At 49.3% G+C, this 21820-nt stretch overlaps 1 protein-coding gene across 1 annotated transcript in view; it reads right to left on the bottom strand.

Annotated features, from left to right (window-relative positions):
- The window catches only part of LOC143986834 (uncharacterized), an 89411-nt gene extending 67980 nt beyond the window's left edge, over positions 1-21431 (bottom strand). Inside the window, exon 1 of the mRNA XM_077485243.1 lies at positions 21213-21431. Within this exon, the coding sequence (XP_077341369.1) occupies positions 21213-21431 (219 nt within the window). The remainder of the gene's footprint in view (positions 1-21212) is intronic.
- Between the last annotated feature and the right edge of the window lie 389 nt (positions 21432-21820).

Genomic DNA, 21820 nt, shown 5'->3' with positions numbered 1-21820 from the left:
AAGGTATAGGGTACTACAGTACATAGGGTTGAGTGAGGTATAGTCTGCCATTCTATAAGGACTGGTATCGGTCCACAATACATAGGGTTGAGGTGCACTACTGCTGACCGCTGCCCTATACTGCAGCAGTCCTTCATCGGTATAGGGACTGACGTACAGTCTGCTAATCACTCACACACAACCTACTTGGTCCACAAAGGAACTTATAAGGACTGGTAAGGTATAGGGTACTACAGTACATAGGGTTGAGTGAGGTATAGTCTGCCATTCTATAAGGACTGGTATCGGTCCACAATACATAGGGTTGAGGTGCACTACTGCTGACCACTGCCCTATACTGCAGCAGTCCTTCATCGGTATAGGGACTGACGTACAGTCTGCTAATCACTCACACACAACCTACTTGGTCCACAAAAGTCCTTATAAGGACTAGTAACTTGGTCTATCTAGGGTGCTACAGTACATAGGGTTGAGTGAGGTACAGTCTGCTATTCTATAAGGACTGGTATCGGTCCACAATACATAGGGTTGAGGTGCACTACTGCTGACCACTGCCCTATACTGCAGCAGTCCTTCATCGGTATAGGGACTGAGAGTTTTGTCACAGGGTCATTTAAAAAAATGACAGGCAGAGGAAGAGGCAGGCCCTTCCGCAGGTGTGGTAGGGGTAGGGCAGCAGCAACAGGCTTGAGCAAAAGTGGGAAGTTGCAGAAGGTGCGTTCAATTACTTTAAAGGACGCACCAGACTTGGTTGAGTGGCTCGCTCAGCCTTACTCTTCTGCACCCTCCTCATCCTCTCGATCTGCACCCTCTTCTTCACTCTCTGCTATGTGCACCCCCAAAGACACTACCACCACCAACACCACCACCACCACATACCTTCCTCTTGAGTCACAGGAATTATTTTCCGATCCATATCAAGAGGACATTTCTGATGCGCAGCCACTCTTGGTATTGGATCAGGAAGAGGAGGTAGCAACAACCGCTACTCAGCAGTCTGACGACAGTACCCAGATCAGCCCAAGGAGGAGGTTGGTCCCCGGTGTTGCTGCCTACTCCGAGATCTCTACTTATAGCGGTGGGGAAGGTGACGTTGATGATGACGTGTCTAGTGATGTCACGTGGGTGCCCACAAAAGAGGAAGAGGAGGGGAGTTCAGAGGGAGATATGGACCAGCAGATAGGGAGGAGAAGCAGGAATAACTTGCATTGCACAGGAGGGACAAAGCAGACTGCAAATGTATCAGGAGCGAGTCATCGACCATGTACGGTCACATGTGGCGCTCCCAGGACACCGGCACATGGCTCCGCAGTGTGGGCTTTTTTTAACGTGTCCGCTGCTGACAATAGTGTTGCCATCTGCAATCTTTGCAGTCAACGCATTAGTCGCGGTAAGCCCAACACTCACCTAGGGACGACCGCCTTAAGAAGGCACATAAGCAGCCATCACTGAGCCGAGTGGGAGCAACGGAACACACAAAGCCACACTGCAGGCTCTCACCGTCCAGCCTCGTCTTCTACTTCTCCTTCTCCTCACAATTGTCCTCCACTCCACCTTCCATCACGCCAAGCTCACGTTTTTCTGCAAAAAGGCAGGCTTCCGTGGGCCTAATGTTCGAGCGTAAAAAAATGATCACGCCGGATAACCCTCTTGCCCAACGGTTGACTGCTGGCTTGTCAGAACTCATAGCCCACCAACTACTGCCATATAAACTGGTGGACTCGGAGGCCTTTCGCAAATTTGTGGCCATTGGAACACCACAATGGAAGGTCCCAGGAAGGAAGTATTTCTCAGAGAAGGGCATCCCAGAGCTATATGGCCATGTTCATCGGCAAGTGAATGTATCTCTGGCACACAGTGTCGGTGCCAAGATACATCTGACCACGGACACGTGGTCTAGCAAACAGGGCAGGGAAGGTATATCACTTTTACTGCCCACTGGGTGAACCTTCTGACGGCTGTCAAGCATGTAACCCGTGGCACCCGTGTAGATTTGGTTTTACCGCCACGGATTGCATGCAGGCCTGACTCTTCTTCTCCTCCTCCTCCTCCCTCTCCTCCTCAGCTGACTCCTCCTTTTCCGCTGCTAGCGTCTCTTCTGCTGCGCTGCCCAAGCTCCCCAGAACCTATTCGACATGCCAGGTGAGACGTTGCCATGCCGTGCTGCGTCTGTTGTGCCTGGAAGCCAAGAGCCACACTGGCCCGGCACTCCTTTCAGCTTTGCGTTCACAGGCAGATCAGTGGCTAACACCCCTCAATTTGACAGTTGTTAAAGTGGTGTGTGACAACAGTGTCAATCTGCTTAGCGCATTGAAACTGGGCAAAATCACGCACGTGCCATGCATGGCACACGTCTTAAACTTGGTCGTGCAGCGATTCCTTGCCAAATACCCTGGGGTCCAGGACATCTTGCGGCAGGCAAAGAAAATCTCGGCTCATTTCAGAAGATCTTACACGGCCATGGCTCGCCTTGCTGACATTCAACGGTGACACAATCTGCCGGTCAGACGTCTTATTTGCGATTGCCCGACGCGATGGAACTCAACCTTCTATATGCTTGATAGGCTGCTCCAGCAGAAATGTGCAGTTAACGTCTACCTGTATGAACTCTGCGGCAGAACCGGTTCTGGGGAGCTGGGTTTTTTTTCACCGCGCCAGTGGCTGCTCATGCGCGATGCATGCAGACTTCTGCACCCATTTGAGGAGATCACCAAACTGGTCAGTCGCAGCCATGGCACCATCAGTGACATGGTACCTTATGCCTTATTTATGGAACGTGCATTGCGTCGTGTCATTGATCAAGCTGTGGAGGAGCAGGAGCGGTAAGATGAGGAAGTCGCAATGCTGGATGAATTCCCAGGGGGGGCTACTCTATCTGAGACAAGTGAACAACAGGAGTCTGAAGAGGAGTCAGAGGAGGGTGGTGCCGGGGCGGATGAGGAGGAGCAAGAAGAGCATGCTTTAAACCTTTCTGGGATCCCTGTTGTGCGTGGATGGGGAGAGGAGAATGAAGAGGACGACATTATCCTGGATGATTAGCAGGAGCCAGGCCACCACACCGCTTCCAGTTTAGTGCAAATGGGGGCCTTCATGCTCCAGTGTTTTAATAGGGACCCCCGTATAAAAAGCATAAGGGTCAAGGACCAGTACTGGGTGGCAATGTACTTAGACCCCCGATACAAACACAAAATGGCGGAGATGTTACTGCCGTCACAGAGGGCTGTCAGAATGCAGCACTTCCAGGCCTTGCTTCGAGAAATGCTGCATTCTGCTTTTGCGTGCGCTGGCAGAGGAGCAATTCCCACTCCCAGAGAAGAAGTTGCGGGTACCAATCCAACAGCACCTGCTAGAAGAGGCCGGTTTGAAGATGTGTTGGTGACTTCGGATATGAGGTCATTCTTTCAGCTGACCCATTGACAGGTGTCATCTGGATCCAGCATCAGGTGTCCGACTACATCGGGTTAACGGCCGATGTGGACGCTCTGAGGAGTGATGAACCCCTGGACTACTGGGTGGGCAGGCTTGACCTCTGGCCAGAGCTTGCCCAATTTGCAATCGAACTGTTGGCTTGCCCCTCATCCAGTATCCTGTCCGAAAGGACGTTCAGCGCAGCAGGGGGGATCGTGACCGATAAGCGTACTCGCCTAGCTCACGACAGTGTTAACTACCTCACATTTCTAAAAATGAATGAGGCATGGATCTCGGAGGAATTCAACACATGTGACCAGTAGACCATGTATATGTCAATAAACAATTTTTTTAATCGAGCACAGAGACCTTCTTTCTAAATTTGGCTCACTTCTTTGTCCAAAAAAAGCACACCGTACTATATGCCCGTACCCTCCTCTTTGAAGAGGTTGAGCTGTTTCATATTTCTACTGGGGCTGCTTATTATGAGGGGCTTAAAGCATATGAGCATAGCACAGAGATGGTGGGAGCCCCTCATAATAAGCAGCCCCAGGAGTAAGTCAGCACAGCACAGGGATGGTGGGAGCCCCTCATAATGAGCATAGCACAGGGATGGTGGGAGCCCCTCATAATGAGCATAGCACAGGGATGGTGGGAGCCCCTCATAATAAGCAGCCCCAGGAGGATGTCAGCATAGCACAGGGATGGTGGGAGCCCCTCATAATAAGCAGCCCCAGGAGGATGTCAGCATAGCACAGGGATGGTGGGAGCCCCTCATAATAAGCAGCCCCAGGAGGATGTCAGCATAGCACAGGGATGGTGGGAGCCCCTCATAATAAGCAGCCCCAGGAGTAAGTCAGCACAGCACAGGGATGGTGGGAGCCCCTCATAATGAGCATAGCACAGGGATGGTGGGAGCACCTCAAAATATGCACAACAGAGGTACAGCCCCAGGAGGAAGTCAGCACAGCACAGGGATGGTGGGAGCCCCTCATAATAAGCAGCCCCAGTAGAAATATGACACCGCTCAACCTCTTCAAAGAGGAGGGTACGGGCATATAGTACGGTGTGCTTTTTTTGGACAAGGAAGTGAGCCAAATGAAAAAAGAAGGTCTCTGTGCTCGATTAAAAAAATTGTTTATAGACCTATACATGGTCTACTGGTCACATGTGTTGAATTCCTCCGAGATCCATGCCTCATTCATTTTTAGAAATATGAGGTAGTTAACACTGTCGTGAGCTAGGCGAGTACGCTTATCGGTCACGATCCCCCCTGCTGCGCTGAACGTCCTTTCGGACAGGACACTGGATGAGGGGCAAGCCAACAGTTCAATTGCAAATTGGGCAAGCTCTGGCCAGAGGTCAAGCCCGCCCACCCAGTAGTCCAGGGGTTCATCACTCCTCAGAGCGTCCACATTGGCCGTTAACCCGACGCAGTTGGACACCTGACGGTCTAGGCGTTCCCTGATGCTGGATCCGGATGACACCTGTCGATGGGTCGGCTGAAAGAATGACCTCATATCTGAAGTCACCAACACATCTTCAAACCGGCCTCTTCTTGCAGGCGCTGTTGGATTGGTACCCGCAACTCCTTCTTCTCTGGGAGTGGGAATTGCTCCTCTGCCAGCGCACGCAAAAGCAGAATGCAGCATTTCTCGAAGCAAGGCCTGGAAGTGCTGCATTCTGAGAGCCCTCTGTGACGGCGGTAACATTTCCGCCATTTTGTGTTTGTACCGGGGGTCTAAGTACGTTGCCACCCAGTACTGGTCCTTGACCCTTATGCTTTTTATACGGGGGTCCCTATTAAAACACTGGAGCATGAAGGCCCCCATTTGCACTAAAGTGGAAGCGGTATCATCCAGGATTAGGGATGAGCCGAACACCCCCCGTGAAGTCTATGGGACTTGAACGTTCGAAATGAAAAGTGCTAATTTTAACGGCTAATATGCAAGATACTGTCCTAAAAAGGGTTTGGGGACCTGGCTCCTGCCCCAGGGGACATGGGTCAATGCCTAAAATGTTTTTAAAAATGGCCGTTTTGGCGGGAGCACTGATTTTAATGACGATTAAAGTGAAAAAAAAAAGTGAAATATTCCTTAAAATATGGTGCCTGGGGGGTGTCTGTAGTATGCCTGTGAAGTGCCACGTGTTTCCCGTGTTTAGAACAGTCCCTGCACCAAATGACATTAAACGGAAATAACACCATTTAAAACTGCTTGCGGTTTTAATGTTATATCTGGTTCCTGCAATATGGTTGAAAATCATTGAGAAAAATGGCATGGGTAGCCCTCCCTGCCCATTACCAGCCCCTTTAGGTCTTGTACGCATATTAAGGGGAACCCCGTACCCATATTAAAAAAAGGAAATGCGTGTGGCCCCCAGGCCCTATATACTCAGAACAGCAGTATACAGGCGGTGCAAACAAGACAGGGACTGTGTAGGTTTGTTGTGTTAAGTTGAATCTGTTTGTAATTTTCAACTGGTACATTTTTAAAGTGTAGCTCCAGTCAAAAAAACTACTTTTTGGAAAACATAGGGAAGGGTTATCAGCCCTGTATAATTTGTTTGGTCGTCCATCTCACTTGCTGTTGTCTCCTTCCATTTGCAAGTAGGAGATGTTTGTAAATTGGATGTTTGAAAGTAGGGGCCTGCCCTATATGCTCTGCAGAAATGGCGGAACAAGGTGTTGGTTTTGCCACAACATTGTAAGCCCTCAAAGTGACTCTTGGTGGGCGCTGGAGCGCCCTGCTGTGAATGATTATATCAAGAATTGTAATTACATGCCATTGTTGAACAGTGGTAGAAAAATTGACCTTTGGTGGTTGTGGTGCTGGTGCCACAACACTATAAGTCCTCACCGTTACTCTGGGTGGGCACAGGAAGGGGCCCTCCTGTGAAATATTATATCAAGAATTGTAATTACATGTCCCTGTTAAACAGGGGCAGAAAAATCGGGCCTTAGGCACTGGTGCTGGTGCCACCACACTGCAACCTCTCCCATATACTCTTTGATTGCAGGAATTAGCCCTGCTGCAAAGCATTGCATCAAAAATTGTACTTAAACGCCCCTGTTAAACAGGGGCAGAAAAATTGGGCTGATGGCATCAACCAGAACCAGAAATGTTCTTCCAACATATCAGCGGAGGAGGAAGAGGATAGACAATCAACATAACAGGACAGTCACTCAGCATCAGCATAGGCAGTCTTGAAGGGATGTGATATTTCAAAAAAAATTATTCTGTTACATCAGCTTCAGGTGCTTGGTAGCTGTGGGTGATCCAAGACTGATTCATCTTGATGAAGGTCAGTCGATCAACTGATTTGGTGGACAGGCGCACCCTGTGATCGGTAACAAAGCCACCAGCAGCACTGAAGGTGCATTTCGAAAGAACGCTGGATGCAGGACAGGCCAGTAGCTCAATTGCATACTGTGCAAGCTCTGGCCAGTGATCCATCCTCAAGACCCAGTAAGCCAGAGGATTTTCGGTGGGAAAGGTATCCAAGTCTGACCTTGCCCCTAGGTATTCCTGCACCATGTAAATCAGACGCTGGCGATGGGTGCTGGAACCGATCATACCTTGGGGCTGCGGACTAAAAAATTGTCTGAAAGCATCAGTCAGACGGCCACCTTCTCCACCGCTCCTTCTGACCGATGCCTCAGCAACACGTTGTCCAGGACCAGGAGTTTGTGACCTCCCAGTCTCTGGGAACGCGTTGCACAGACCTTTCTGCAAGGCCTCCCGGAGATGTCTCATCCTCTGCTCCCTCTGCGATGGCAAGATAAGGTCGGCAACCTTACCCTTGTACCGTGGATCAAGGAGAGTGGCCAGCTAGTAATGGTCCCTCTCCTTGATCCGAAGAATACGAGGATCCTTCCGCAGGCTTTGCAGGAACAGGGAGGCCATGCAGCGTAGGTTAGCTGAGGCATTCGGTCCGGAGTCCTCTGGGTCACTAAGGACAACATGATCCGCAGCTACCTCCTCCCAGCCACGTACAAGTCCACGTGTTTCTTGGGACTGTAAATCATCCCTACAAGACTGCTGCTGCTGATGCTGATGCTGAGTGCCAGCCTCCACCTCCATGCTGACACAATCATCCTCCTCCTCCTCTTCCTCCTCCTCATCCTCTTCCTGTGTGATGGGTGGCACAGCAGGAACACTGTCTGGATAAAGGGGGCCTTGAGAGGCAAGGAAGTCCTCCTCTTCCTGCCTCTGTTCTGCCTCAAGTGCCCTGTCCATTATTCCACGCAGCGTATGCTCCAAGAGGTGGACAAGAGGTACAGTGTCACTGATGCATGCACTGTCACTGCTCACCATCCTTGTGGCCTCCTCAAACGGTTACAGGACAGTGCATGCATCCCTGATCATGCCCCACTGGCGTGGTGAGAAAAAACCAAGCTCCCCTGACCCTGTCCTGGTGCCGTAGTCGCACAGGTACTCATTGATGGCCCTCTGCTGCGTGTGCAGCCGCTGCAGCATGGCCAATGTTGAGTTCCATCTGGTGGGCATGTCACATATAAGGCGGTTCTTGGGCAGGTTCAACTCCTTTTGGAGCTCAGCCAGCCGAGCACAGGCATTAAATGATCGGCGGAAATGCACACAGACTTTCCTGGCCTGCTTCAGGACATCCTGTAAGCCGGGGTACCTGCCCAAGAACCGCTGCACCACCAGGTTAAGGACGTGAGCCACACAGGGCACATGGGTCAGTTGTCCCTGTCAGAGGGCGGAGAGGAGGTTGGTGCCATTGTTGCAAACCACCATTCTTGGCTTAAGCTGGCGTGGTGTCAACCACCTCTCGGCCTGCCCCTGCAGAGCTGACAAAACATCCGCCCCAGTGCGGCTCCTGTCCCCCCAAACAAACCAGCGCAAGCACGGCATGGCATCGTTTTGCCTGCGTACTTGCGTAGCCCCTTGAACACCTATGGAGCACCGCTGGTTCTGAGGACAGAGCACTGGAAGAGGCCATGGAGGAAGAAGAAGAGGAGGGGGTGGAGGAGAGAGGTGTGTCACAACCAATAGTAGCATTTTGGAGGCGTGGTGGCGGAACAACCTCCAACACTACTGCACCTTGTCCTGCATCCTTCCCAGCTGCCAGAAGAGTGACCCAAAGGGCCGTGAAAGACAGGTAACGTCCCTGTCCATGCCTGCTTGACCATGAGTCAGCGGTAATATGCACCTTACCGCTGACCGCCCTGTCCAGCGAGGCAAGGACATTGCCTTCCACATGCCGGTAGAGAGCCGGAATCGCTGAGAAAAAGTGGCGTTTGGGGACCTGCCACTGAGGAACCGCACATTGTACAAACTCACGGAAGGGGGCCGAGTCTACCAACTGAAAAGGCAGCAGTTGAAGTGCTAGCAGTTTAGCCAAGCTAGCATTCAACCGCTGGGCATGTGGATGGCTGGGAGTAAACTTCTTCCGCCGGTCCAGCAGCTGGGGCAGGGACATTTGCCTGCTATAATCGGACGTGGGTGTACCGCTAGCAGAGTTCCCGGAAGCACTTGGCTGTGACACACCTAATTCTACACCTTCATTCCTCTCAGAGCAGGTTTCAGAGAGGACTGAAGGTCTAGTGGGGTTGGAGATGCCAGCTGATGAGGAGCAAGGAGAGGTCCGCTTTGTTCTTTGGTGTGGGTCTTTGAGGTACGCTTGCCAACGAGCTGCATGGCAGGTCAACATATGTCTGGTCAAGCATGTGGTGCCCAAGCGGCTGATGTTTTGGCCACGTGAGATACGCTTGAGACATATGTTGCAAATAGCAGCGGTGCGATCTGATGCACTCGTCTCAAAAAAGGCCCACACCAAAGAACTTTTAGAATAACGCGCAGAGGCAGCGCTCTGCACAGGCGGAGCTCTGCGGTGTGATTCAGTCGGTGTGCTGCCCCTAAGCTGGCCCCCGGAGGGCATCCTGCCTCGTTGGACATGTGCCTCCTCCTCCTCCTCTCTCCTTCCAGGCACCCACGTGGAGTCAGTGCCCTCATCATCCCCTCCCTCTTCATCGCTGTAGCAAACCTGGCAGTATGCTGCAGCTTGTGGAACATGACTGCCAGATTGCTGTCCTTCTTGAGCATCCCCTCTCTCTGCGCTCACGCTACTGCCTTCCTCTAGCTGAGTGTCATCATCAGAGCCCACAAAACACTGGGCATCCTCCTGGAGCATGTACCCAACACTGTGCTCAAAGAGTTCAGGAGACTCCTCAGGAGGACGTGGTGGGTCTAGGGAAGGAGTCACTGATGATGACATTGAGAGGAGGGAAGACGATGCGTTGGCAGCTGCTTTGCTAGTACCCTGAGGGAGGATGAGGAGGATGAAGAGGGCTTGGTCATCCACTCTACCAAGTCGTTGGCATGTTGCGGTTCAACATGTCCAGCTGCCGAAAAGAAGGACAAGCGTGTCCCATGGCCACGTGCTGATGACAATGCACCGCGTCCACGACCAGCACTGTTGTCTCTAGACACAGAGCCTGCTTGCCCTCTTTTATCGGCTCGCGCCTGTCTGCCTCTCCTTGCTGGCCTTCCAGACATGGTAATGGCCTGAAGGGAGTTGGGTAAAAAAGCAGTTGGGTAGTGTATATTGTGCTAGAAGCACACAACACCCACTAACTCCTGCAGATGCCTTTATTATAGAACACCAGAGATAAAGGGGTATATACAGATGTATACTGTGCTGTGCTGGAGGCACACACAACTTCCAATAACTCCTGCAGATGGCAAGTGGGCTCAAATAGAGAACAGCTATGTAGGTGGATATAGCGGTATGTACTGGGTACAGAGCACGCAGACAGCACGCACTATCTCCTAACACTACTGACTGCAAGCTCTATTATAAAAGATGGATCACTAGCTATATAGGTGAGGTGAATATAGCGTTGTATACTGCGGTCAGGCCACGCAGACAATAGCCACTACACAACAGCAAGATCGAAAATCGGCCGAAAACGATCGGTGTGTACTGTGTTGAAGGTACACAGAACACCCACTGCTTCAGACGCCAACACACTACACAAGGCCGCCGCGCTGGCGGCCTTATATAGTGTGGGGCGTGCACTACACAGCCTGAGCTATGATTGGCCTCAGGCATCCTGCCTGTGGCCAATCATGGCTCTCCTCGCTGCTGGCGCTGCGATTGGCCAAGCATGCGGGGTCACAGTGCATGCTTGGCCAATCATGAGCCAGCAATGCACTGCGCCATCGCAGTGCATTGTGGGCCGTGAGCGCCACACGAATTTGGCGCGAACGGACCAAAATGTTCGGACTTCGCCGAATGGACGAACAGCCAATGTTCGAGTCGAACACGAAGCTCATCCCTATCCAGGATAATGTCGTCCTCTTCATTCTCCTCTCCCCATCCACGCACAACAGGGATCCCAGAAAGGTTTAAAGCATGCTCTTCTTGCTCCTCCTCATCCGCCCGGCACCATCCTCCTCTGACTCTTCTTCAGACTCCTATGTTCACTTGTCTCAGAGTAGCCCCCCCTGGGAATTCATCCAGCATTGCGACTTCCTCATCTTCCCGCTCCTGCTCCTCCACAGCTTGATCAATGACATGACGCAATGCACGCTCCATAAAGAAGGCATAAGGTACCATGTCACTGATGGCGCCATGGCTGCGACTGACCAGTTTGGTGATCTCCTCAAATGGCCGCAGAAGTCTGCATGCGTCGCGCATGAGCAGCCACTGGCACAGTGAAAAAAAACCCAGCTCCCCAGAACCGGTTCTGCCGCAGAGTTCATACAGGTAGAGGTTAACTGCACATTTCTGCTGGAGCAGCCTATCAAGCATATAGGAGGTTGAGTTCCATCGCGTCGGGCAATCGCAAATAAGACGTCTGACCGGCAGATTGTGTCACCGTTGAATGTCAGCAAGGCGAGCCATGGCCGTGTAAGATCTTCTGAAATGAGCCGAGATTTTCTTTGCCTGCCGCAAGATGTCCTGGACCCCAGGGTATTTGGCAAGGAATCGCTGCACGACCAAGTTTAAGACGTGTGCCATGCATGGCACGTGCGTGATTTTGCCCTGTTTCAATGCGCTAAGCAGATTGGCACCGTTGTCACACACCACTTTACCAACTGTCAAATTGAGCGGTGTTAGCCACTGATCTGCCTGTGAACGCAAAGCTGAAAGTGCCGGGCCAGTGTGGCTCTTGGCTTCCAGGCACAACAGACGCAGCACGGCATGGCAACGTCTCACCTGGCATGTCGAATAGGTTCTGGGGAGCTTGGGCGGCGCAAAGGAAGAGATGCTAGCAGCGGAAAAGGAGGAGTCAGCCGAGGAGGAGAGGGAGGAGGATGGAGTAGGAGGAGGAGGAGAAGAAGAGTTAGGCCTGCATGCAATCCGTGGCGGTAAAACCAAATCTACACGGGTGCCACGGGTTACATGCTTGACGGCCGTCAGAAGGTTCATCCAGTGGGCAGTAAAAGTGATATACCTTCCCTGCCCGTGTTTGCTAGACCACGTGTCTGTGGTCAGATGTATCTTGGCACCGACACTGTGTGCCAGAGATACATTCACTTGCCGCTGAACATGGCCATATAGCTCTGGGATGCCCTTCTCTGAGAAATACTTCCTTCCTGGGACCTTCCATTGTGGTGTTCCAATGGCCACAAATTTGCGAAAAGGCCTCCGAGTCCACCAGTTTATATGGCAGTAGTTGGCAGGCTATCAGTTCTGACAAGCCAGCCGTCAACCGTTGGGCAAGAGGGTTATCCGGCGTCATCATTTTTTTACGCTCGAACATTAGGCCCATAGAAGCCTGCCTTTTTGCAGAAAAACGTGAGCTTGGCGTGATGGAAGGTGGAGTGGAGGACAATTGTGAGGAGAGAGGAGAAGGAGAAGTAGAAGACGAGGCTGGACGGTGAGAGCCTGCAGTGTGGCTTTGTGTGTTCCGTTGCTCCCACTGGGCTCGGTGATGGCTGCTCATGTGCCTTCTTAAGGCGGTCGTCCCTAGGTGAGTGTTGGGCTTACCGTGACTAATGCGTTGACTGCAAAGATTGCAGATGGCAACGCTATTGTCAGCAGCGGACACGTTAAAATAAGCCCACACTGCGGAGCCATGTGCCGGTGTCCTGGGAGCGCCAGATGTGACCGTACATGGTCGATGACTCACTCCTGATACATTTGCAGTCTGCTTTGTCCCTCCTGTGCAATGTAAGTTATTCCTGCTTCTCCTCCCTATCTGCTGGTCCATATCTCCCTCTGAACTCCCCTCCTCTTCCTCTCTTGTGAGCACCCACGTGACATCACTAGACACGTCATCATCAACGTCACCTTTCCCCACCGCTATAAGTAGAGATCTCGGAGTATGCAGCAACACCGGGGACCAACCTCCTCCTTGGGCTGATCTGGGTACTGTCGTCAGACTGCTGAGTAGCGGTTGTTGCTGCCTCCTCTTCCTGATCCAATACCAAGAGTGGCTGTGCATCAGAAATGTCTTGATATGGATCGGAAAATAATTCCTGTGACTCAAGCGGAAGGTATGTGGTGGTAGTGGTGGTGTTGTTGGTGGTAGTGTCTTTGGGGGTGCACATAGCAGAGAGTGAAGAAGAGGGTGCAGATCGAGAGGATGAGGAGGGTGCAGAAGAGTAAGGCTGAGCAAACCACTCAACCAAGTCTGGTGCGTCCTTTAAAGTAATTGAATGCACCTTCTGCAACTTCCCACTTTTGCTCAAGGCTGTTGCTCCTGCCCTACCCCTACCACCCCTGCGGAAGGGCCTGCCTCTTCCTCTGCCTGTCATTTTTTAAATGACCCTGTGACAAAACTCTCAGTCCCTATACCGATGAAGGACTGCTGCAGTATAGGGCAGCGGTCAGCAGTAGTGCACCTCAACCCTATGTATTGTGGACCGATACCAGTCCTTATAGAATAGCAGACTGTACCTCACTCAACCCTATGTACTGTAGCACCCTACACCAGGTTACCAGTCTTTATAAGGACCTTTGTGGAACAAGTAGGTTGTGAATGATTAGCAGACTGTACGTCAGTCCCTATACTGATAAAGGACTGCTGCAGTATAGGGCAGCGGTCAGCAGTAGTGGACCTCAACCCTATGTATTGTGACTGATTAGCAGACTGCAGCAGAAGGGCAGCAGTCAAGTATAATATTCTTTCTATATTTGGAAGAAAGAATATTATACGTGTACAAGCCTATTACCATACCACTGATACCAGTCCTGAAAAGAACCTTTGTGGACCTAATATAGTAACAGCTACTGATTAAACTGACCCTCACTGCTTCACACACTGCTTCCTGCCTGTCCCTATATAAACTGACTAAACAGAGGCTGCTGGAACAATAACTGGTTACTGGAATAGCACTTTTGTGGACCTGATAGTAACAGCTAATGATTAAACGGACTCTCCCTGCAGCACACAGCGTCCTGTCCCTTTCTCTAAACTGACAAAAGACACTCAGGCGGCTGCAACAATCAGTAGCACAGCAAACCTATCTACACCTAACACCTATACCAGTCCTGAAAATAACTTTTGTGTACCAAATAGCTAGCGATTTGGGTCACTGCAATCTCTCCCTGCTCCACACAGCAACCTCTCCCTATAGTGACAGAAGAAAGAATGTAAAATGGCCGCTGGATCGGGTGTATTTATAAGTTAGGGGGAATGTCCAAGTGTCCATGTGCTGTAATGTCTCAATTGGCTGTCCTGTACCCCATGATGGATGTGTCATCATAGGTCAAAGTTCTTTTTCACAGAAAACACAGAAGTCCGCCGGGCGAACGGCGGCAATAGTCCGTCGATCGGGCGAATCGCGAGCAGCCGAAATTCGCCGCGAAACGACCGCCGGGCGAACTGTTCGGCCATCACTAGTGTTGGTGACTTCGGATATGAGGTCATTCTTTCAGCCGACCCATCGACAGGTGTCATCCGGATCCAGCATCAGGGAACGCCTAGACCGTCAGGTGTCTGACTACATCGGGTTAACGGCCGATGTGGACGCTCTGAGGAGTGATGAACCCCTGGACTACTGGGTGGGCAGGCTTGACCTCTGGCCAGAGCTTGCCCAATTTGCAATTGAACTGTTGGCTTGCCCCTCGTCCAGTGTCCTGTCCGAAAGGATGTTCAGCGCAGCAGGGGGGATCGTGACAGATAAGCACACTCGCCTAGCTCACGGCAGTGTTGACTACCTCACATTTCTAAAAATGAATAAGGCATGGATCTCGGAGGAATTCAACACATGTGACCAGTAGACCATGTATATGTCTTTTTTTTTTTTTTTAATTGTTTTTTATTGAAAAATAAATTTCACTTATACATACATAAATAAAACATGATTTTGCATACATAGAGGGGGTATACATATCAGCCAAAATACCGAGTTTTTCTTCCAAAGAAACTGCTTAACGCCAATGACGTAGTCATATCTATCCCTCTAATTATCGCTAACGCCCCTATAGGGCTAACCCCTCCTCCCCCCCCATACCCCTGTTCTTCAAACACACGCTGCTAAATCCAAACAAACTTATCTGGATAGCCAATAACGGAGTGGCGAATCCATTCAGGGACAGAAATAAGGAGCTTCCAGTAGGCTCCCAGGCCGCCCCATCTAGGGGGAAGCCGATGTCCCTCAACCATGGATTCCATAGCAGCTTGAATTTTTTAAGGTTATTTTGTCTAATATACACTGCCCGTTCGCACCAAATTATGGAATTGATGGCATTTATCCATGCTTGCAGTGCTGGAGGATTCTTTGCCTGCCAATTCATCGCGATTAAGCGTCTGGCCTGGTACAGGCATCTTAATATAGATGTTTTTGTTGCAGCAGAGATTCCACCCCTTTCCATAATCCCTAATAGACAAGTCCTAGCTTCAGGTTCTAAGGTGGTATTGAAAATTCTATTTATTCTGTGCACAATTTCTATCCAGTACCGATACAGTTTTGGGCACTTCCATACCATATGGAGCAGATCTCCTGGTGCTCTACATCTAGGGCACTCCCCGTTGGACTTATTGCTTATCCTCCGCATTTTTTTGGGGGTATAGTAGGCCCTATATAGGAAGAGCTTATGGGACATACGCTGCGATGGGGAGATAGACACCAAATTCCCCTGTGCTAGGATCTCGTCCCATTGTTCCTGCTCAATTGGTCCCAAGTCTTCCTCCCATCCCCTCCTGCTCTTGTCCGGTCCTTCTCCATTCAAAACTTTATCCCTGAGTTTTGTATACAAGCTAGAGATTTTGCCCTTTGTTTGTCCTTGCTCAAGAAATCTCTGTAACAAGGGGTTCTTTATCCTCTCAATAGTAAGTGTGCCAAACTGTGAATGTATCCCATGCCTCACTTGCAAATATATATAAAATGTTTTATTGGAGATGTCGTATTCCTGGCGGAGGTCTTCGAAAGATTTCATAGTGTTCCCCTGGTAGAGATGCACCAGTCTTCTAATCCCCCTCCTCTCCCACTCCTGGGACCGGGCTATACAGTTTAGTTCAGCCAGTTCTCCGTTGTTCCATAGGGGGGTATACTCAGTTACCCCCCCATAGGCCAAGAGTTGCTTAGCTATCTGCCATACTTTCCTCGCCAAGGTATTGGTGGGGCATTTACAAGCGAATGAATTAGCCTCCAGAACTTCAACTAGAGTTCTATGATATGCCTTATTAATCATCAATTTATGATTTGGACAGCCACCCTCTTCCAGTCCAGCCCCAGTCAAATGCTGGAGCTGGGCTGATAGAAAGTATGTTCTTAAATGTGGCAGCGCTACTCCTCCCTTTTCCACCGGGAGCTGCAGCGTTCGCAGCCGAATCCGAGGCTGTCGCTTTTTCCATATTAATTCTCTAATTAATCCCTCCAGTCTGTTAAACCATTTCTGGTTGATCCAGACCGGGGAATTGTGGAGGATATATAGGATCTGTGGCTGCCAGATCATTTTTACTAAATTACAACGCCCCGCCACCGACAGGGGAAGGCGACACCAGCTATTAGGAAAAAGAGGGGAAAAACTGCGCTACGGGAAAAAAGCAAATAGTGTTGAACGGAAGCTGCAATTCAAATGTATACCAAAAATACACCAAACAAAAAATAGAAAGAAGAAGAACTGCGCTAGCCACAAAATACCCAATATGATTAGGGTATATGAAAGTACCAGACCCACGCTGTGGGTCTTAGTATCTAGTGTCTCAAAAGACCACCTCCAAAGTGTGGTATAAACCATATACGGATAAGTGCAATTAAATTCAAAAAACAAACAAAAAAATAAATGCGTATCAATAATGTGAATTCCCCAAACACAATATGTGTGTATCAAACTCTGTGTATAAACCCCTAAGCCATAAAGGTAAGGATATAAAAAATATATATTCGCTATTAAGCATAAATGACCTATCGAGAAAATAATAAATCTGTGTTCAGAGACACTCTATGTAATGTCCATACAGTCATATATCAAAAAAATGAAAAATTAAAATAAAAATAAAAATAAAAATAAATGTCCATATAGTGAATGAACACCAGTGAAACAAAACTTCAAATGAGGTACGGCAGTGAAGAAAAGTTCCAAACGGCTGGATTGCAAATACACAAATTGAAAATCTTCTCCAAAGATGTGGTGTGCTTATCCCATCACCGAAATAAATGAATCAGCTCCTTACCAGATCCAAGCGACCCCCCGTTACAGAGGGTCACCACAAGCAGCAGCAGTCAAAGGGTATCCGGATAGCGCCTCCTCCTCAGATGGTCACGAATCTTCCACGCGATGGGGTTATGGCTGTTACTCACTCCCAACTTTTCCTCTTCACCAACCAACATGGTCTATATGTCCCAGGCAGAGACACCAGCTATTAACCTTCTGTTTCAGCTTTGCCAATAATGGTGCCAGATTCTCCTCAACATACTGGCCTATCTCTCTGGGAATCCAGACACCCAAGTATTTCAGCTTGGTTACCACTTCTAGTCCCTCAACTATAGACGATGTTTGGTCTTCAAACTCCGATAGTGGCATAAGGGCTGATTTACTCCAATTGATGACCAAACCTGATTGCTGCCCAAATTCATCCATCAGCCGTACTACCCTATTCAGAGTGAAGCGCACATCATCAAGGAAAAACAAGACGTCATCTGCAAACAAAGCCAGCTTCTCCTCCTCTAGTCCGCGCCGGAATCCCCGGATGTCCGAGCGTGTTCTCGCCATCACAGCCAGGGGTTCCATAGCTAGCGCGAACAGGAGGGGAGACAGCGGGCATCCCTGTCTCGTACCTCTTTCTAGATAGAACACTTCAGAAAATAGGGTCCCCATTTTAATCTTGGCCCTGGGTCCCCTGTATAGTAGTTTTACCCACTGGATGAATTTGGGGCCAAAGCCAAAACGTTCTAATACACCCCAAAGATAGTCCCACTCCAGGCTGTCGAAAGCCTTAGCGGCATCCAACGCTAGTATGGCACCTGGGTTATCACTATCTCTAGGTATTTGTAGGTTTACAAAAACCCTTCTAATATTAGTATTAGTTGTTCTGCCTGGGACAAACCCAGACTGGTCTGGATGTATTAATTTATGTATACAACTATTTAAACGAATTGCTAGGGCCTTGGCTAGAATTTTTATATCTGAGCATAGCAGAGATATCGGCCGGTATGACGAGACCTCATGTTGTTCCTTCCCCTCTTTAAGAATTAAAGTGATATTAGCCTCGCTCATTGAAGCGGGGAGTTCCCCCGCCTCTAGTGCATAGTTTAACGTTTCCAGTAGTGCCAGGATCAGCTGTTCGCTGTATCGCTTATAAATTTCCACTGGAAGGCCATCGGGACCAGGAGATTTACAATTGGGCATACTATTCATTGCACCTTTTAGTTCTTCCAAAGTAAGTGATAGATCTAAATTCAATTTATCCTGGTCTGAGAGCACGGGAATACCTGTTTGCTGCAAAAAGTTAGTGTCCAGAGCCTCCCGTCCCTGTGTGTTTGATTTATATAAGGTTCTGTAATACTCACCCAGCACCTTCATAACCTCGGAGGGCCTAGAGACAAGGTCACCCTTCTGTGTTTTAATTGCCTGTATTCCTGTGGTGGGGCTATTGGTGCGAGTCAATAAAGAAGGAGCTCGACCCACCTTCTCCCCTTCGCCAAAATAATATTGGCGTTGGAAAATGCGTTGATTTTCTACCCTTTTTAGAAGTGCCATTTTATATATCTGTTGGCTATCCTCCCAAATCTGTTGTTTCCCCGGCGATGGATCCTCCACGAACTCTCTCTCAGCCTGAATAACGTCATTTCGGATTTTCCCCTCTTGGTCTCGGGATTCCCGTTTTGTCCTTGCAATATTCTGTATGAGTATTCCTCTAAGAAAGGCTTTTAGGGAATCCCAAACCACTCCAGATGCCGCTGTCCCCCTGTTAGTCTGGAGAAATTCCCCTATTTGATCTCCTAAAAGATTGGATCTATCAATTAGTTCCAGCCAAGCGGGGTTTATTCTCCATTCTCTCAGGGGGGCGCACTCTCCTGTGTTCAAAGTTATAACCAAAGGGGAATGGTCTGAGATCGCCCGTACCCCGTATTCTATGTCTACCACCACTCCCACTGCCTCATTGTTCCCCAAGCCCATGTCTATTCTTGACAGCGTCTGATGGGTACTAGAGAAACAGGAGTACTGCCTATCCTGGGGGTGTCGCATACGCCAGATGTCTCTTAAACCAACTTCCATAAGAAGTTCGTATAATCGACCTGTTCTATTCCCAGTTGGACAAGGAAATCTATCTAGGCATTTATCTATAGTTTCATTAAAATCCCCAGCAATTATCCATGGGACACCCATTTTACCCAGGCTGAACATGAGAAATTTATCCATAACCTCTAATTTGAAAGGAGGGGGTATATAGATATTTGCTAGAATACATTCTTGCCCAGCCACCTGACAGTGCAAGAAAACAAATCTCCCCTCCCCATCTATCTGGGACTCTTTACATAAAAAATCCGTGCCCTTCCATACCAACACGCTCACGCCGCGGGAGTACGATGAATAAAAGGAGTGGTAGTATGCCTGGAATTTCCGATCATGGAGCAGAGGGGCCATAGTTGGAGTCAGATGGGTTTCCTGCAAAAAGAGTAAACCAGGTCCTCTTCCTTCCAGCTCCAACATCACAGACCTCCGTTTCTTAGGGTCTCCCAAGCCCCTCACGTTCCACGAGGTTATATTCCACCTACCCATCGACTCCAATGATATTCCTCCCACTCATCGACTCCAGTGGTTAATATGCCCATGAAGGGGAGGGGGTAGGGGGAGAGGGAACCGCTTCCTCCCCCCATCGCCACTCCCCTTCTCAACCTGCCCCTCATCGCTGCCCCGTTACTCACAGCGTGTGTTCGAAGACTCCCCTCCCTCCCACCCCCCACCCAACCCTGCCCATCTGAGCCACCCTTAGGGGTCTCAATTGTAGCGGGTATAATCATACCCCATTCAAAAAGTGTCCGAGCTCACCATCCCCCCACGTGATCTTATCACTTCCCATTAAAATTCTTATAGGGTGGGATCGTAATCCCTCCGTAGCACCCATCATGCCCTACCGAAAAAAAAAAAAAAAAAAAAAGCTTATATATAGGTCCCCCCCCCCCCCAACCCACCCCCCCAAATCCCACACACCCAACTCAACTATAAAGTCTCATTACCCCTTCTAGTGTAGAATTGTGTGTGCTATTTTTTCGCCATATGGCATCACAGTGTTCTATATCCATAGTACTATACCTCAACTTTAATCATTTCATTTTTCCCCCACCCTGCTCGAGCAGCGGGCGGCAACAATTTAACCCCCCGTCCCTTTACCAAGATGGGTTCACAAATAGAATTGTTTCCAATAGCATACCTACATATAATTATATTCTCTCATACAACCCCCCCTCCAACCCCCACACCCCCACCGTGTCTATAACCGTGTCTTTATATACAAAACAACTCATCTTATAGTACTCAATTTCTCGTAGTGCAAAAAAGGGGGGAAAAAAAAAAAAGGGGGGGATGTATCCTCTTCCTTTTTACTCCTCCCCCTCCCTCAGCCCCCCCTCCCAACTCTTCCATAACACCTTGTTTACTGCTTCAAATGTGAAATTATATAAGCTATTAATTTACTTTGTGATATCGCAGTGCTCTATACTCCATAGTATTTTACCCCATTACTAATCAATTTATCATATCGTTTTGCCCATCTCACCAAAACAACCAGCTGTAGCATTAAGACTCCCCAATCCTTCAGCGAGATGGGTACATAAACAAAATTATTTTCAAAAATACATATACAAAAATTTACATTCCCCCTTACAACCCCCCCTCCCCAACCCCCACACCCCCCTCTTCCCGCTTTTCCAGAAAAAACAACCTCTCCTCCCCCCCCCCCAATAACAAAAAAAAAAAAAAAAAAAAGGGCTAATACAGGCCGACTCTAAGTATCATTAAAGGGCCTCTTTGTGTTCCTCCAGCCAGTTCACGGCCTCGTGCGGGGAGTTAAAGAAAATTGTTGAGCCCAAAGCAGACACTCGGAGTCGGGCTGGATACAATAGGGCATACATTATCTTATGCGATTTCAGGGTGCGTTTAACAGGAATAAACTCCTCTCTCAGTTTCTGTAAGTCCGGTGAGAAATCTGGATAGAATGACACCCTAGTCTCCTTGTAGAAGATGTCTCCCAATCCCCTAACCCTCCGCATCAAGATCACTCGATCGTTATAATTGATAAATTTCAATATCATTGGCCTACAGCGTCCCTCTGAGAAGTGAGACCTAGGAGGAACTCTGTAGGCTCTTTCGATGCTGGAGGGCGAGGAGAAGGAGACATCTCCCAGTAATTCCTTAAACCAATTTTCCAAAAAAATTACGGGGTCTGAGCCCTCACTTCCCTCTGGCAAGCCAATTAGTCGCACATTGTTCCTGCGGTTCTTATTATCCATGTCGTCAATTTTGGATGCCTGTGCGACAATTTGTTTCTGAAGAGTGGCTATTTTTTCCTGGAGGGGAGATAATTCATCTTCCACCGTGCTTAATCTTCCCTCTAGGGCGTCTATTCTGTCGATGGTATTGCTTAATTGTTGACTCATAGCGTGCAGTTCATTTTGGATATTACTCAGTTGACTGTCCAGCCCAGAAATAGAATTCTTACAGTCATTAACCGCCAGCAGTATCTCTCGTAAAGTCGGTTCCCCACCCCCCCAGGTTTTTGGGCCGTACTACTGTCCTCCTGGGATGGCTCACCTACCCCACCTCCCGGCAGTGGGGTACCAGGATCCAGTGAGGGGCGACCTGCACTCCTTCTGTCCCCCACTGGCCCCTGCGTTTTAAATTGACCTGGTGGATGGTGTTGAACTTTGCTGCCTGGGGAAGTTGCATGAGCAAAACGCTCGAGTTTCAAGGCCGCAGAGGCTTGATTTAGCTTTTCTTTGGCAGCACGTGTTTTTTTATTTCCCTCTCCATGGGATGTATCTTCTAT

This window comes from Lithobates pipiens, unplaced genomic scaffold, assembly GCF_037356315.1.
Source record: "Lithobates pipiens isolate NorthernLeopardFrog02 unplaced genomic scaffold, aLitPip1_a1.2 Scaffold_18, whole genome shotgun sequence".
Classification (NCBI taxonomy): Eukaryota; Metazoa; Chordata; class Amphibia; order Anura; family Ranidae; genus Lithobates; species Lithobates pipiens.
The sequence above is the reverse complement of the archived record's forward strand: the minus strand, read 5'-3'. Positions and strand labels throughout refer to the sequence as shown.